At 38.9% G+C, this 16,413-nt stretch overlaps 1 protein-coding gene across 1 annotated transcript in view; it reads right to left on the reverse strand.

The window, feature by feature from the left end:
• LOC140713688 (ankyrin repeat domain-containing protein 33B-like) overlaps positions 1-16,413 on the reverse strand; it is a 50,563-nt gene that overhangs the window by 15,984 nt on the left and 18,166 nt on the right. The window contains exon 2 of the mRNA XM_073024079.1: positions 4,442-4,571. Coding sequence (XP_072880180.1) covers positions 4,442-4,571 — 130 coding nt within the window. The remainder of the gene's footprint in view (positions 1-4,441; positions 4,572-16,413) is intronic.

Below are 16,413 nucleotides of genomic sequence, written 5' to 3' on the forward strand. Positions count from 1 at the left end.
GGGTTGTGAACATCAATAAATCTTCGAGGCTTAAGCAGATTTATCCAAGAACTCAGTGAGAGTCAAGAGAACAAATTGTAGGAGCCCTGGCTAACATGTTTGCATCTTTGTTAGCCACACATGAGGTGCTGGTAGATTGGAGGAGAGCAAATATTATACATTTATATAATAAAGGGAAACCTGAGTATTTTAATACCAATTAATCTTCTTTTAAAAATCTAACCAAGACCGATTATGGTCAGGTGACATGAACAGTGGAAATGACTGGACATGGTTATGATAGCACAGATTTATTATCACTGTCCTATAATGACATGAAATTTGTTTTGCTGCAGCAGTACAAAGACATTAAAATTACAATAAATTACAAAATAAATACAGTAAATAGTGCATGAAAAAAAAGGAATAATGAGGTAATGTCAGGGACTGTTCATAAATCTGATGGCAGAGGGGAAGAAGCTTTTTCTGAATCATCAGTTGTGTACAGTCAGACTGCTATACCTCCTTCCCAGTGGTAATTACAAGAGGACGTATTCCAGATGGTGAGAACCTTCAGTAATGGATGCCGCCTTCATACAGTCTTATTTTTATATTTCAAAGAAAATGCTTGGGTAAACATTTAGGAAAAAAAGCTACCTATGTAAACTCTGCTGCCAGTACTGCCAAACTCCAGATTTAGTTCAGGTCTTCTATGGCAATATTAATTCTGCAGTTAATGCTGCAGCTTTGAAATATTTATGTAGAACATTACAGTAAGTTTAAACTTAATTATTTCAGAAGAATTTAATTTGCAATCTGGACCTCAATAGTGCATTTAATCAACTAATGGTACAAAGGGCAAAGCATTATGATGAACTTTATGTGCAGGAATCTTCCCTTGGCAACTACAGTATGTAAGGAAACCTTTCATGTGACAAAACTACACCGACTGCTACAATCCATCATATAGTTCCTGTTTTTGTTTCATTTACTATCAGTACTTCAAAAATCAAAGCAGGATTCCAACTTTTCATTGAACCTAAAGAACTACAGTTAGTGACGCAAAGCACAGCCCAGCACAGAGATTCTTGCCAATTTTTACTGAATCTTAAAACCAGGCCTATAGTGCCTCCGACTGATAGTCTAACCCACTGTTTGATCTTTCCAATGAGTTCAACACATTATCAGGATTCACACTGCAGTCAGTATCAAGTTATTCAGCATGATGCAAAACTCATTTGTCCTTTTAAGGAAAACATAATAGCATGACACTACAATATACCAAAAAAAACAGGGATTGAACATTGAAAACTAAACTTGACAGGTATTTCCAGCCAAGAGTGATACGGGATATGGAATGAAAGGAGATAAATGCTGATATAGATCAGCCACAGTGGAGCTGAAGGACAGGCTGGCTGAATGGTCTAATCCCATTCCTTTGTTCCACCTCAAAGTAAAATCAGAATGTTACAATCTGACATTTTTCAGGCAATCCTAGTGTGCAATTCTGAAATACTGACAGACACCCACCAGTGAGATTGAGAGTAGAAATCACTATTTAGGTTCTGCTGATGAATGTAAACCTTGAGTTTTGCATCAGCAGTTTTCAATCTCAGCAAAGCTGCCAGATTGAATTACTGTTTTGAAGTGTGTTGCCAGGTGCCCATTAATTGATATTTATGTTTTACAATGTCACAGTAACATTTCCTCAATATGCCCTGCCCATCTTTAAGTATTTCCTATGCAGCGCAACACATAGACATTCAAGTTATGGAAATAAAACAGTCACATAATTGCCATTCATCTATCCAATTATTAGAACTGCCAGTGATATTCCAAATAGCTAAATGATTATTAGTCAACTGACTAAGGTATAAGCACCTGGAACTGGGGAATGGTTCTTCATACTGAAAAAGTAGATTCAATATTGAAAAGGGCACATCACATAAAAAGAGCATAAAGTAGGAAGAGACAGCCAGTTTGAGGAAGAATGTTCTACACTGAAATAGACAATTTGCATCAAGTTATGGTATCCAGCATCCAGGATGCAATCTCTGCAAGAACAAAGGGTACTCAGCATAGGATGCCATCCCACACTGCGTTCATGATTTTGAAAGCGGACGCACTGCATGGGGAAAGAATACCAAGGTGAGAAAAGCAATCCTGTATTTTAGGAAGGAAACTTTGCTTTGAGAAAAAGCGCCATGCTTTGAGGGAAGGCAACCAGTCCAAAGGAGGATGTCTTACAAGCAGAAACCTCATTGGGTGAGGTTGCCAAATCTTAACAGTGTACAAGAGACCGTCTCTTTCATCCTATTAATCCTGACAGCATGTCTTGAATCCTCGGAAAAAAAAGGTAATTTTAACACTAATGTGCACTTGAAGCAATGTAGGGCTGCAAATATAGACTTACCCAGGTAAAGTAAGAAATACCATCCTCAGACGTCAGAGATTAAATCACAAACCAAATGACCTGTGGTACATGACAGTGCTAATAGGCGATTTCAGTATTTGAGTACTGACTTGAAGGATGAGTTCTCCAATATTCAGCATGAAAAACCAGGTCATGCTCAATGGACCAACATAATCCACGTTTTCTAACACCGGTAACATTTCTAGACTGGTTTATTATTGCCACCTGTATAGAGATACAGGGGGAAAATTTTCTGTCTGTTAGGGATTAATCATCTACCTGAACACCTAAGTTAAGGCATCTCTGAAAGTGAAGTAATTCTACCATTGCAATGCTGCAGGACACAGAACACTCCAGTGCCGCTGTAACCCAAAGCTCGTAACTAAAAATGCGTGATTCCTTCCTGATTGCTTCAGGCATTTCTGTGCCATAGTGAAACAGCCAACACTCCAGAATAATTACTTTTAAAGGTTCTTCAAGAGGTTATGTTTGTTATTCCCTGGTACGGGCTGAAACCCGAGTTATTTACAATTGCATTCAGCATGCTTTAGGACTGGTGAACCCAAGCATTGGCAGCCTTGAGTTCTCGATGTCCCACGTTATTGCTGTATGTGACTTCCTCCAAAAGTAAAATGCTTTTCAATTTTCATCTATTCTACTTGTCAACATCTAATGGAAAATTCCTAGTTTGGCTGGTGTCCCCATCCAACTGCAATTGACCAGCAGATCATTTAAATAAAAGACCAGGTACCAGCCATCATTATGGGAAGGGAAGCAATTATTTTAACAATGTGCAAACGAACTACCGTAGATTCCGGATTTTAAGCCGCTACTTTTTTCCCACATTTTGAACAGCTTTGAACTTTGCGGCCTATAATCCGAAGCGGCTAATGCATGATTTTTTTTCATGCCGCCTCGTAAACATTTTGCCTCATAACAGTAGACCAATAAAATTGATGAGTAGTTCACAGAGGTCCAATGAAATTGTACGATAAATCAAGCGCACTTTCACAATTAAATTATTGTAAATCAGTCATTTGTACTCACCCTCATCAACATGGAAAACACTCGAAGCATTGTGCTGCCTACTTAGTTTAAACTATATTTGTTTTCTGTACTACATCGCGGGATGCTATGACGTCACACCCGGTTTCGCGGTGTCTTGTGGGAAAATGCCGGTTTGCGATAAACGGAAAGGAGGGGGGGAGCGCATTACGCGAGCGGCTTTGGATCTGAGCGAAAACGCTGCTTTTAAATGCTGTTTGCGATAAACGGAAAGGAGGGGGGGAGCGCATTACGCGAGCGGCTTTGGATCTGAGCGAAAACGCTGCTTTTAAATGCTGTTTGCGATAAACGGAAAGGGGGGGGAGCGCATTACGTGAGCGGCTTTGGATCTGAGCGAAAACGCTGCTTTTAAGTTAAAGGTGATCAATAACTTTTCCTGGTAGGCTGCAATATATATATTTTTTTACCAGTCGTTAGGAGATATTGGAATGTTGTTCAGTAAAGAAGTATACGCAACGTATATTTAAAAGTAGCCGCGTACGGGCACGGTTCGGAAAAAAAGCATTTGCAATATGTATTTGTTTTTGTTACCATATGGATTTAATTAAAAGTTAAAAAAATCCTCACGTGTAATATCTTTCTGTGTAAATATCTCATATTACAACGTGGGACACCTGCGGCCGAAAATCCGGTGCGGCCTAAAATCCGATGCGGCCTTTACAATTAAAAAATTGATTTTATTTCTAAAATTAGAGCCAGCGGTTTTTAATCAGGTGCGCTCTGTAGTCCGGAATCTACGGTAAGTCACCAAGTGCAAGCTGTAATGGGGGGGGGGATTGGTGTGAAAATCTCCCCTCACTTTCCTGAAGCAGCAAACTGAAATTTGGCCCTGCACGGGAAGAATCTGGCAAGTCAGTTTTGTGATTGGTTCCATCCTCAAATGAATTTCAAGATGAGATATAATTTAAAATGGAGCGGCGGGCAGAGGCACACGTAATAGAATATACTGCAGCTAACAAGCTTAGTGATCATTTTGTTTCTTACCTGCTTGTGCTGCAATAATCAGAGCTGTGTTTCCCTCCTTGTCTTGCCAGTTGACATCAAGGTGAGGGCATTGAGCCAAGATGAAAACAATGTCCATGAACCCCTGATAACAAGCCACCATCAGTCCAGTCTGGAAGCAGAAAACACCCACCTATGTTAGATGTTAATGTTTTGTTTCTTCAAAACATTAAAGCAATTCAAAGGAAGACACAGGAGTCCAAAATATGAGTCTAACTTTGTGTTTTAAGTGAGGCATGCACGTATTTCACATGGTAGCATGATGACGTTGAAATATTAAATAAACATCACTTCTCCCTGCTTAGCTATAAGCTCTAACTCTATAATATAGAGTGCATCTCAACCATATACGCAGTATATTATATTATACAATTCCAATATAGAGACATCCACAACATAGTAAATCTTAACTTGTCCCCCCTCAGGCTTAAAGATTCAATCGCTGTGGAGGATTTCTTACTCTTATGGGATAACGTCATTCCTGACAAGAGAGGTCACTCTGCTTGGCAGGTGAGACTTGTAGCTGTGGAAACAATCTCATGCTCTGGGGCCTCTTCCACAGTGATTGTAGGAACTGAGTGCAGGAAGTGAGTCTGACAGCTCTAGATACCTGTCTTCTCCTTCCTTTTTCTTCTGCTGGTTTGTGCATCTTGGCTTTGGGAAGGTCCATTTCATTCACTGGAGTATTCTCTTAATAATCCTTCTATTGATCTATCTATGAACTGACCTCTCCTCTTGGTTTCCTCAATCACAACATCATCTGATGAATCTTTCGTATCTCCATTGACTCCCTTCTTATTGACCTTCCATTCATCCAGCTGGACTCTGGTCTTGGCAATTACTTTTACAAGCAGATTTCTGTTTCCCACTTGAAGTTCATGCAATAACCTTAATGCACGCAGAGTATATTCTGGTTCTTTATTGTCACAAATGCCGAATGCTTGCAACATTTCTGAAATTTCTTAAACCCTTTTCCAGCTTAAAACCAAGCCACATTTTACACATAACTACCTGATTAACATGTCAGAAGCTTTCTCAGATATGTTGCCTACAAAAACTGTTGTATTCAGACCACTGTTTTTGTCAGTTTCACACTCCTTCTGAGCAGCATGGTCCTTCCTTGGTCCAATATACTTTCCAACCAGAGGCGCCAACACCTGTTTGCCCTCTGTTGGGCAATGGTTCATGGCGTACAACATGGAGACAGTTGTAGCATCATCCAGTGCCTTTCCTAATATATTTTCAGTTGACTCTGTTGCAGGAGATAAGACCATGAGACATAGGAGCAGCATTAGGCCATTCAGCCCATCAAGTCTGCTCCGCAATTCCATCATGGCAGATTCCAGATCCCGGCCTTCCCGCTATATACTTTTATGCCTTGACTGATTAGGAAAGGATCAACTTCCGCTTTAAATATTCCCACAGACTTGGCCTCCACTGCAGTCTGTGACAGAGTTTTCCACAGATTCACTGCTAAAAATTCCTGCTTACCTCTGTTCTAAAAGGTCACCCCTCAATTGTGAGGCTGTGCCATCTAGTTTGGGATATGCCCACCATAGGAAACATTCTCTCCACATCCACCTATCTAGGGATGTGGTATGCAAATATTGGATGGATTTCCAATCAAGTTGTAATTGTCTCAGCCACTCACCCCCACAATGCTGGTCCTCCTGTTTTTACCACACAAGCCCAATGTGCCTTGTTGGCTGTATTTCACTGTTATGAATGTCATTCCCACGGGATTTATCTTTTCTCCAGTACAAGTTCTTAGTTGAATATCCGCAGGCTTCAGTTCTGTATTTTTGAAATGCCATTCAAACTCACTTTGAGGAATGACTGATGCAGCTGAGCCAGTGTCCAATTCCATTTTAATTAATTTGCCATTCATGTCTGGTGCAAGCCATATTACTTGTCTATTGTTAATTTTCACATTTGCCATTCAAATCTCAAGGCAACAGTCCTGTGTCACTCTCATCATTATCAGATTATTTCATCAACAGCATGCAGATTAATGCTCTTTTTGAAACTACAACTTTGCCTTTTGTCTTTCTCTCTTCTCCGTGCAGTCCATTTATTTTGTCTGCCCTACAAGCTCTTTTGTTTTTCCTTTAAACCTGCATTGGTCTGGTGGGTGTGAGCCGCTGCAATGGTAACGATAATACAGTTTGTTTGGCTAGGCCGGTTACTGTTTCAACTTTGCTATTTTGTTCATGCTCACTTTTATACTGGTCTGCAACTCAATTGAGTCTGCCTGCTGTTTCCATTGACACAGTTCTTTCAACTGCTCTTCTCAATGCAAGTTGTGCTTCAGTTACAAGCCACTTTGACTACTTTCTTGTAACATTCTACAAACAAAACGATCTCTCAGTGCATGCATCATTAAGCCCATTACTGAACTGACAATGCTTAGAATTCAATTCAGCCACATACACCCAAATGGACCCCTCTTCGTTCTGAGTCTGCTTATGAAATCCAGGGAGTTCTGCAATCAACAATGTGGCTTTGCTTCTAAATGTTCCTGCATTACTTTCGTAGTATCAGCAAAGCTCATTCCTGCTGATTTGGTTGGAGCAGTCAAACTTTGAAGTAAACTATATGTACATCAGAGTAAATTGCAAAAAAAAAAATACTAACATGCAAAAACTGATGTAATTAAGCAGATAAAAAAAGGGAATGAAGAAGATTAAAGAACTGGCAACTGCTAAAAGCTGCAGGAGGAAATGAAGCATTTATAAGCAATGTAGAAGCCTTTTTTCAATATTAAAGAGTTATTTTTTCTCACAAAAGTGTGGAGCCACTAAAATTTAAGGGGTCCAACAAAGTAAATTAGATTGGAAAGGCCACCGATATCCTCAAGCAAGGTCATATCCAGCAAGGAAAAAAAATGAACAAAATAAAGAATCCAACTCACGGTCAAGTTTTCAGTGTCCAGTTTCATCATTCTATCTTCTTAATCATGTATTACGTTCACTTTCATCAGTTCTGGCATCCCTCCATGTCACTCTAGTATTTAAATCTATTATACTGGCTCAGATAACTTCAGAGATAAAAAAAACTAAAAAATGGAAATGATAGCTAAATTGAAATGCTGGAATTTTTCAGCTGTCCACATCAGTGTAGAAAAAGAAAATTTAAAGGGGCTAATAAAGTAAAACTGGGGTACAAGAGGTAGAACAAAGGGGGGGAATAGTGGGAAAATGGTAATAAAATAACAGAAGAGATGACAGTGAAGACAAAGTTGGCAACAACGAGAGAAATTACACACAAAAATACCTTGAATTAAGATCCTTGTTTTCTGTAAGGTGCACTGCGATTCAAAACATCTTTTCAGCAAGGAGTCATTGGTGAAGGCTAAGATGATTGCCTTATCTTTCAAGCCCAAATATGGGCTTTTCTCACTGGTCATTATTTAAACATTTGTGGAGACCAGCGGGATGGATTTTGCTGGCTGTTGTGAGACTGTAAGCATTTCCTGCTGGGTGGGATCGTAGCAATTGTGCACATCTTTTCTCACCTCCCCCACCCAGATTCATCATAATGGGGGGGGGGGGGGGGGGAGTCTGTGTCCAGCAGGGCTGGAAGCACAGAGCACTCTCTCACACTCACCAAGTCAATAAGGCCATGTTTAATTTCAGCAAATGACTCGAGTTGGTAAATTGTTTGCAGCTGGAATTTTCCTTGGAAACGTTTCAAGTTATTTTTGAAAACTTCACTTGTTTTCCCACTGCTGCACAGTCATTTATAAACAATAGGATTTTTTTGATGTGAAACTTGAGAAAGCTACATCAGCAAAAACCTTAAATGTCCAGTGAGTCTGATAAAATAACAAGTTACAGATCTCTGCCACAGGGAAAGGATCACAAGTACATCCAACTCAACCTTAGATTAATAAGGCAGACATAAATCAGAAGGTAAATCACATGCTGTAGATGAAAGTGAAAGTGCAATATTTGAGTTGACACCTAACCATTTAACCAGTAGTGTGCTGCGCTGCTGGAATACAATCTATTGAATAAGATGTTGAACTAATGCACCACATGCCCCTATAAAAAGATGCAAAAGTTCTCATGGCACCACAACAGACAACAGAACTGTGGAGGTTCCTGTATGATACCAGAAATGGGCAGAATATGGACACAAATGTAGATAGCCAGCAACTTTTCCCCAGAGTGGAAAGGGATAATAATTTCAAGGTGATTGGAGGAAAGCATAGGGGAGGTGTCAGAAGCAGGGTTTTTTTAAAGCACGGAGAGTGGTGGGTGCATGGAATGCCCTGTCAAGTGTGGTTGTAAAGGCAGATACATTAGCCGTATTTAAGAAATTCGTCAATGGGCACATGGAGGATAGAAAAATGAAACATTACGTAGGAGGGAAGTATTAGATTGATCTTAAAGCAGGTTAAAAGATTGGCGCAACATCATGAGCTGAAAGGCTGGTACTGTGCAGTAATGTTTTACATTCTATAAATCAAATGCTGGCTGTTTATGGAATTACTCAAGTAAATATAAAATAGCTGGGTCCCTGGGATTTTTTGTTTACAGTCTCCTGCTAATCTCTCTGCCTGAATTCATCTCCGACCATAACCCCTGCTATGCACTCAAATTGCAGAGCCTGATTTTCAAGTTTTCTGCAATAGTACTCACTCAAAGGATCTCTTCAAATTTCAGTTTGATTTCCTGACACCACAGGACACAGAATTGTCTTCCTGCTGTTTAATTTAAATTTATTCAGTACGCTTAAGAATCTGCAAGTGAGGAGCTATTTCAATTATTATACCACTGCTGGTTGAATAGTTTCAAAGCAACAGAATATGTAGAAGGCGCACAGTGACAAAAAAAATTAAGGGGAAAATTAGATTTATCTTCATTTGAGTACTCTATTATTAGTAAAAATTATAGCAAAATCAAGGAAGTATGTAAATATTATATCTGATACAGATGGTTGCATTTCAATTTGAATTTTCATACTTGAAAAGCAACTCATGGGGGGTTTGGCATATTTGCCATACCCCAACTGTTGATATTTGTTTAGAAAATTTAACTTGGAAATTCAACTGTAACTTACCAGCAGCAAAATAAATACAGCCATGGGCACATCCTTAGATAAACTTACTTACCATGGCATAGCATAAAGTGCCTGGTTTTAATAAAGCATCATTTTACCATGATGAAACAGACAACCTTTTCATACCAATATATGGAACAGGCTATTTTTGTTTTAATATTGTACCTGAATTATACATTGAACAAATGTATTCTTTATCATAAATTTTGTTGTAAAAAAACAAAATTGACCATGAAGATTACATTGTAGAACATAATGCAGATTAGCCGTCTTGCATCATTCACCACTGATTAAGCTAAAAGTAGACCCTATTAGAGGGACACTGAGGGTAGAATCTAAAATAAGAATTTAGCTAATGGTTATAATCTTTCAGTTAATTGCTATTAGAGCTTTAAGAAAGGTGGTAAGAGATATTTGCTTTCCACACATTATTGCCTGCCCACAGTATTGCATATTCATTAGAGGACACACGATTCATTGCTAAAACTTAGAGATAACTTATTCCAATTCCATCCAAACTGTTAGTGAATTTTGTAAGTTATGTTTCACGGGGCACTGTAAACAAATGTGTTCAGAATGCATCCCTGCTTTTCCATATCCACAAAAGACATCTTCCTTCAAAATATCAATCACAAAATACCAAGAATAGCTTTAAAATTCCAAGGATCATGGAATGTACCATCAGAGTTAAGAGGAGAGAACAGAAAAATGATGATTGTTCCCCTTAGAGGGGATTAAATGGTTTCACAGAGGGATTCAAACTACAAAGGCTTTAGGCAAAATAAATCAGCAGAAACAGTTTCTAATGCCATTGTATTTTTAAAAAACACCAAGAACCTGACAGGAAATGATTCAATCTGAAGACTCGTTCTGTCACCTCTGCTCTAGGTCATGGTATAATACATGCTAACAAAGCAATTGCAGTGTTTGAGAGCAAGTTGGAAGGAACTTTTAGGATATTGTTGCAATTTTAGAGTCTCAGGCCTTTACTTATTATCAAACGGGAAAAGGACTCACAACAATAGGACACGGATTTAAGCTAAATGACCAAAGGCTGATCCCTTTGCAAAGCATGGAATTATGTTTTGGAGTACTCTGGTCAAAAAAGGAGTGCAATTGCATAAATAATTCAAGGAGAAGATTGCAAACCAAGGGGGGCACATCCTGGTAAATGTGATGAACAGGGTAGTTCTTGTGCTTTTTTATCTTCTGATTCATGTCTTTTTTATGATGCTACAAAAGGCACTGCATGTGATATTCACACATTCCATTGCTGTACTGTACTCAAGCTGGAGTAAAAATGTTTCTCTCACGGTATTATGGACAAGCTAATTACACCTACAGGAACCACCAGAAACAGCAAGAAATGTCTTCAATAACGTTAAACCCAGACTGTTGGCTGCTGTCCACCACTCCTCCAGGCCCCATTACGAGCATGATATATGTTAATACATGGGATTTTTTTCCACAACAGACCTTGTTGACGGCAGGCTGGAGTTATCTACCAAAGGGGCTTTCAGCTTTCACAGTTATTTCAGAATTTGGCACATTTGCTTTGTTGTGCAACTTTCTCATGTGCTTTTAATAATAGAATACAATTCAAAATCTGCTGATTATGACGAGCAAACCGCAAGAGAAAAATAAAACATTTTGTTGTACTTATAACAAAGCAGTAGACCCTTGAGAGGTGAAATATCTGAAGGTCATCAAGCCAGAGGTGATTGCAGGCTTTTCCTTCACTGTTTTGTGTAATTTATGTGTAACTTGCGCTCTGTGTGTTGTCTGAATCAATGTATCTGCACCGTTGTGACAAGCAAGTTTTTCATTGTACCTGTACTTCACTGTTCTTGCACGAATGACAATAAACTTGACTTGGTATAAAAACATGAATAGAACATTTAGCTCAACAAGCTAAATAAAACAATGGCTGTTCTCTGGCCTTACTACACTTTTGTCCTATATCCGTCAATATCAACATTTAATTATTGACCTGGCTTCAATGACTTTGCACGGAAAGTTCCAAGCTTTTATGGCACCTAGAAATTTCTTTTCACAGATTTCTTCAAAGAAAAACAGGCCTTTCCAAGCCAGTAGACATGGAGTGTCATAATGCTCAATTCTTGGCCCTTAATTGTTTAAAAATTACATTAATGATCTGGGGGAGAAGCCAGAGGGTAAGGGATTCAAAGATTCCAGTGATATGAAAATAGGTGGGAAGGCATGTTGCAAAAAGGATATATTGATTGAGTGGTTGGATGAAAACTGGGAAATGGAAATTAATTTGGGGAAGTTGTGGTCATACACTTTGGTAAGAGAAATCTAAAAAAAAATAACTGAGCAATAGAAAAATTAATTGAGTGAAGGACAGAGGATCTCGTGCCTAGTTTGCAAAAGATAGTGGGCAAGTGCAGCAAGTGGTTAGAAAGGCAAATAGTATACTGGTATTTAGCACAAGAGGACTGGAGTTTAGAGAGCGGAAATATTCTTATGCAATACTGCTGCAATTACACAGGGTACTGGTGAGGCCTCACCCAGTTCCCTTTTTTGAGAGAGATAAACTGATGCGGTAGCTAGTTCAAAAGAGATTAAATGGATTAATTACTGGGATGAAAGGGTGACTAAAATAATTAGATCTATATTTTTGGAGTTTAGAAAAATGAGAGGTGATTTAATTAAAACACACAAGACTCTTGATTGCATATTAGTCAGGATGTCAGAATAATATTGCAGGCTAAATATCAAGATGTTTTCGTTTGTTGGAGAATGTTGAACAAGAGGGCATAGTTACAAGATTAAGGATGTTCATTTGAGCTGAAGTGCCTAGGAGCTTGTCACAGATGATGAATTTCTAGAATTCTCTATTTCGAGAGGTTGTGGAGCCTAGATCACTGGGGGTATTTAAAGATGCAGATAAATTCTGAAATATCAGGGAATTAAGAGCTATGGGAAACTGACAGAGAAACAGAGCGTGAGGCATGCTTGAAGAGTCAAGTGACCTACCCTGCAAATATTTAATGTTCTTTACAGTAGATTCTACTGCATATTCAAACAGACCAGGAAGCAGCAAGTGCAGCAATAGGCTATTTGGCTTGTCAAACCTCTTCCACTATTCATTACAATCATCATTGGTCATTCCAGTTCAACACTTGGTTTCCGCATTCTCCCCACATCTCTTCACATTTTTAACCACTTGTGTTACAAATAAATTACTTCTAGAATATATCAGATGATTTGGCCTTGACTGCTATTTGTGCTAGAGAATTCCACAGTTTCACCACTCTTTGGGTAAATACTCATCTCAGTATTCAATGGCTTACAATATCCAGAGGCTGTGGCTCCCTAATCTGGACTTACCGACCATCTTTCCTCTACCTACTCTGTCCAGTCCTGTCAATCGTCTTCCCTTTTCCATCCACTTGAAACCATAATTTGTGTAACCTCATTACTGCATACATGGTGCAGAAATCTACACTATCCCTCCTAAGACCTGGTACCAAACCAACTCACAGCTCTCCAGACGTGCTCCAACCAGTGTTTTGTATAGCACAGTTTTGGAGCACAACTTCAACACCATCCCTGCTTCAGCTCTTATATTCTAGTCCTCTAATAAGAAAAATCAGCATTCCAGGTTTCCTTGATTATTTTCCACGGTAATTTTGATATCTGCCATATGGCCTTGGCAATCAGAATGCTCGCTTTCTGTTGGTCATGAACTAAATTTAGAAATGTTGGTTTTTGTAATAGTCTCTTTGACATAAATCGACTTGTTCTGATATTACAGTATAAACGATATTCTGACGAGCAGCATAGGCTACCTAAAGACAAGATAAAAGCAGCAATGTGAAATGGCTTCTTCCCTCCCAAATTACGACAAAAAATATAGCAGACATTCCTTTCATTAACTACCGGTAAATAAATTACATTACATTGTTGATTCTGTCAGAATGGGTTACCCTTGTGTTGGACCAACAATCCTTCCTTCTCCAACGAAGACAAAAGAAAAGGTATCTGAAGAATTAATCATTTACTCAGGTGATTTGTTTTATATTTTTACCATGCTTTGACTGCACCACAATCCAATGCACCTCCATGTAATTTATTGCAGGGAACAAGGCCCTTTGGTTGTTTCTAACATCATAACTTGAAATTCAATGCTCCAGGTTCTCTGGTCAGAAGCAAGGCTTCTGAAGAAAGTATCCCCCAGAGATCCAGTAATCTCTGTGTCACCGATTTCCCCTTCTCTAATACCACCTGTACAATCCCTAATCATACAACTGCTATGTCATCAAGCTGGCTGAGCACTCAGCCATATCAAGAAATTTCACACAGGCAGTAAAGCAGGAAGGAAAGAAGCTCCAACTAACTTAGTTAAATATATTTTGCAGAACTCTATATTACGATTGGAAAGTGCACAATGATTACAGTAGGAAGGTGAAATATAAGTTACTTAAAATCAATTTTATTTAATCAGTCAAATCATTATTTTTTAATGCCAGTATTAATGGCTTGGTATGTAACAAAGAAAGAAATTAATGGTGTTTGAGAAATCGTGATATTTTTGTAATTTTAACTTTACACAAATTCAATCAATTCCACCATAAAAGAGTGCAAACAGCACACCTACTAGAGGAAGGCTAAATCATTGACAGCAACTTAAATATTTTGTATGCTAACCTACATGTGCACGAATATCCCAAAGGTATCATCCACTTTTGGTCTATTGACATTGGGAAATCAGAAGGCCGACTGGATTAGTTATGCATTGCTTTTCGCCTATTAAGCAAAGACATGAGGAGAACAGTAAACATAGCAGCAATAAATGAGTCTCACCACTCGTTTCTGTGCAATCATTCCAAAGATATGCTGAAGGGAAACAACTTACACAAGCATTGAAATAGACCATTCCCATACCTCAAGGTGTAGGAACTCGGATGTTTTTCACTTTTACTGTAACACTCAAGGGGATCCATTTTCCTCAGAATGGCCTATAACACCGATCATTGCTGGGTAGAATCATCACTTGGCAGCCGCTCAAACTGGCTGTAAATTATACCTGCATGAATGGCAGGGTTTCCATGCCAGATATGTGCTGAATTATGGGCTTTATGGTGCAATGCTCTTTTAGAATACAGCACAAAGAAATTAGCCTCAGCCTAAAATACTACTGTTTATCTGGGCATTTTCAGAACAACTTTTTGACATTCCTTGCTGTATATACAACAATGGAGCTTCCCCAGGCAGACTCCATTCTGAAAATGGATTCCCTTATTTCCTCGCCTACACTTCTTAAGCATGCTTCCTCCTCACAATACTGATTACCTTGCATACACCCTCTAAGTAACCCAAATGTCCCCAGCCCATGTGCTTAACCTTAACATATCCTGGTTAGATCTTAATTTGACTTTCCAACCTGAACCTATTTCACAATCAATAGCCTCATCAAGGATATAGCAAAGCTGCTGGTGGACAGGAACCTATAGCTACATTCACTCAGCTACTTCCTGAGATGAGAGGGTTGGTGTATTACAAGTAGCCAAATATATTAGATCCTTAGAGTTTAATAGGGGCACTTCTTACAAATATGCAGACTGCTGGTGAGGAAACCTCACATACTGTGAAAAGTTTTGGCCCACTCAACCAAAAAGGGTCATAGAAACATCTGAGTCATTCCAAAGCAGATTCACCAGGATAATTTGAGGTGAGAAGAATGTCATATCAAGAAAAGGTAGATGGTGTGAGTTTGTGGTCTTTGGGATTTAGCAAAATGAGAGGTGAACTAACAAATAACACATAAAATCCTTAAAAGACTTGACAGAGCAGATGTTGAAGTGTCTTAACTAACGGAAGAACTACAAATAATGGCACATAGTTATAAAATAATGACATGAAATGTGTAGAAATTTTGCAATTCTCTTTCCTTGAGGGAGGTGGAAGCCAGATCATTAGATTGGGTCAGCATAGATAAAAACTTGAAATAACAAGCAGTTAACAATTACAGGGAATTACACAAAAAAGGTGTTGAGGCTAGCGTTGATTCACCATGTGAGTTAGGCTTGAGGAGCACAGTGGCCTACTCCCAACCCTATTTTCTGTATGCTCTGTTCACTTCCTAACCCATGCCCCTGGCCAAGATCCTGGACTGAGGTCAATCCGCAGTTCATCTTCTCTGGAAGGAATGTGGACCAGTGCATTTAACTGGACTGGGTTGAGTCTGAATTTTAAATGGCAACTGTATATCCAAAATTGTTATTTGCTATGCTGTTTAACAATGAACAACATAGCACAATGGGTGCTCAAGATTTCTAGGAATGATTGAGGAAATATCAATTGTAAGCAGTAGCTGTCTAGTGTCTAGTGGTGTTTGGGCTTCAAAGTACTTAGAACAATCATGTTTTATGCTCCAGTAAAAGATTATGTCCAAGAATGTTTTTGGACCTAATAGGAGACTACCCATTGACACAAAACAACGAATCTTAAATCAAAATCAAGAACGTTAACATAAGAAATAGGAGCAGGAGTAGACCATCTGGCCCGTCGAAGAGACCAGAACTGTAGAGTTAATTTGTGTGGATTTGATGGTGGAGCTACTAGTTCAATCTGAGCCTATCTGAGGGAGAACAAACTTATTCTAGGATCATGAGTAACGAACGCCTTTTAAAGCATTACTACCATAGACCAGTATCCTACAAGGTAAAACAAACAGCATTTTCTGCAAAACAGACCCAACCAGTTCCCCTCCACCAACCACCCTCCTTCATCTAGCAGAACTGGTTGGTCCTCACCCTCAACAATTTCTTTACTTTCCCCAACTTTCTTCAAACCCAAGGGGTAGCCTTTTTGTAGGCTATGTGGAGCTATCCATCTTCCAAGCCTTCCCTTGTAATGCTTCC

Source organism: Hemitrygon akajei, chromosome 20, assembly GCF_048418815.1.
Source record: "Hemitrygon akajei chromosome 20, sHemAka1.3, whole genome shotgun sequence".
Classification (NCBI taxonomy): domain Eukaryota; kingdom Metazoa; phylum Chordata; class Chondrichthyes; order Myliobatiformes; family Dasyatidae; genus Hemitrygon; species Hemitrygon akajei.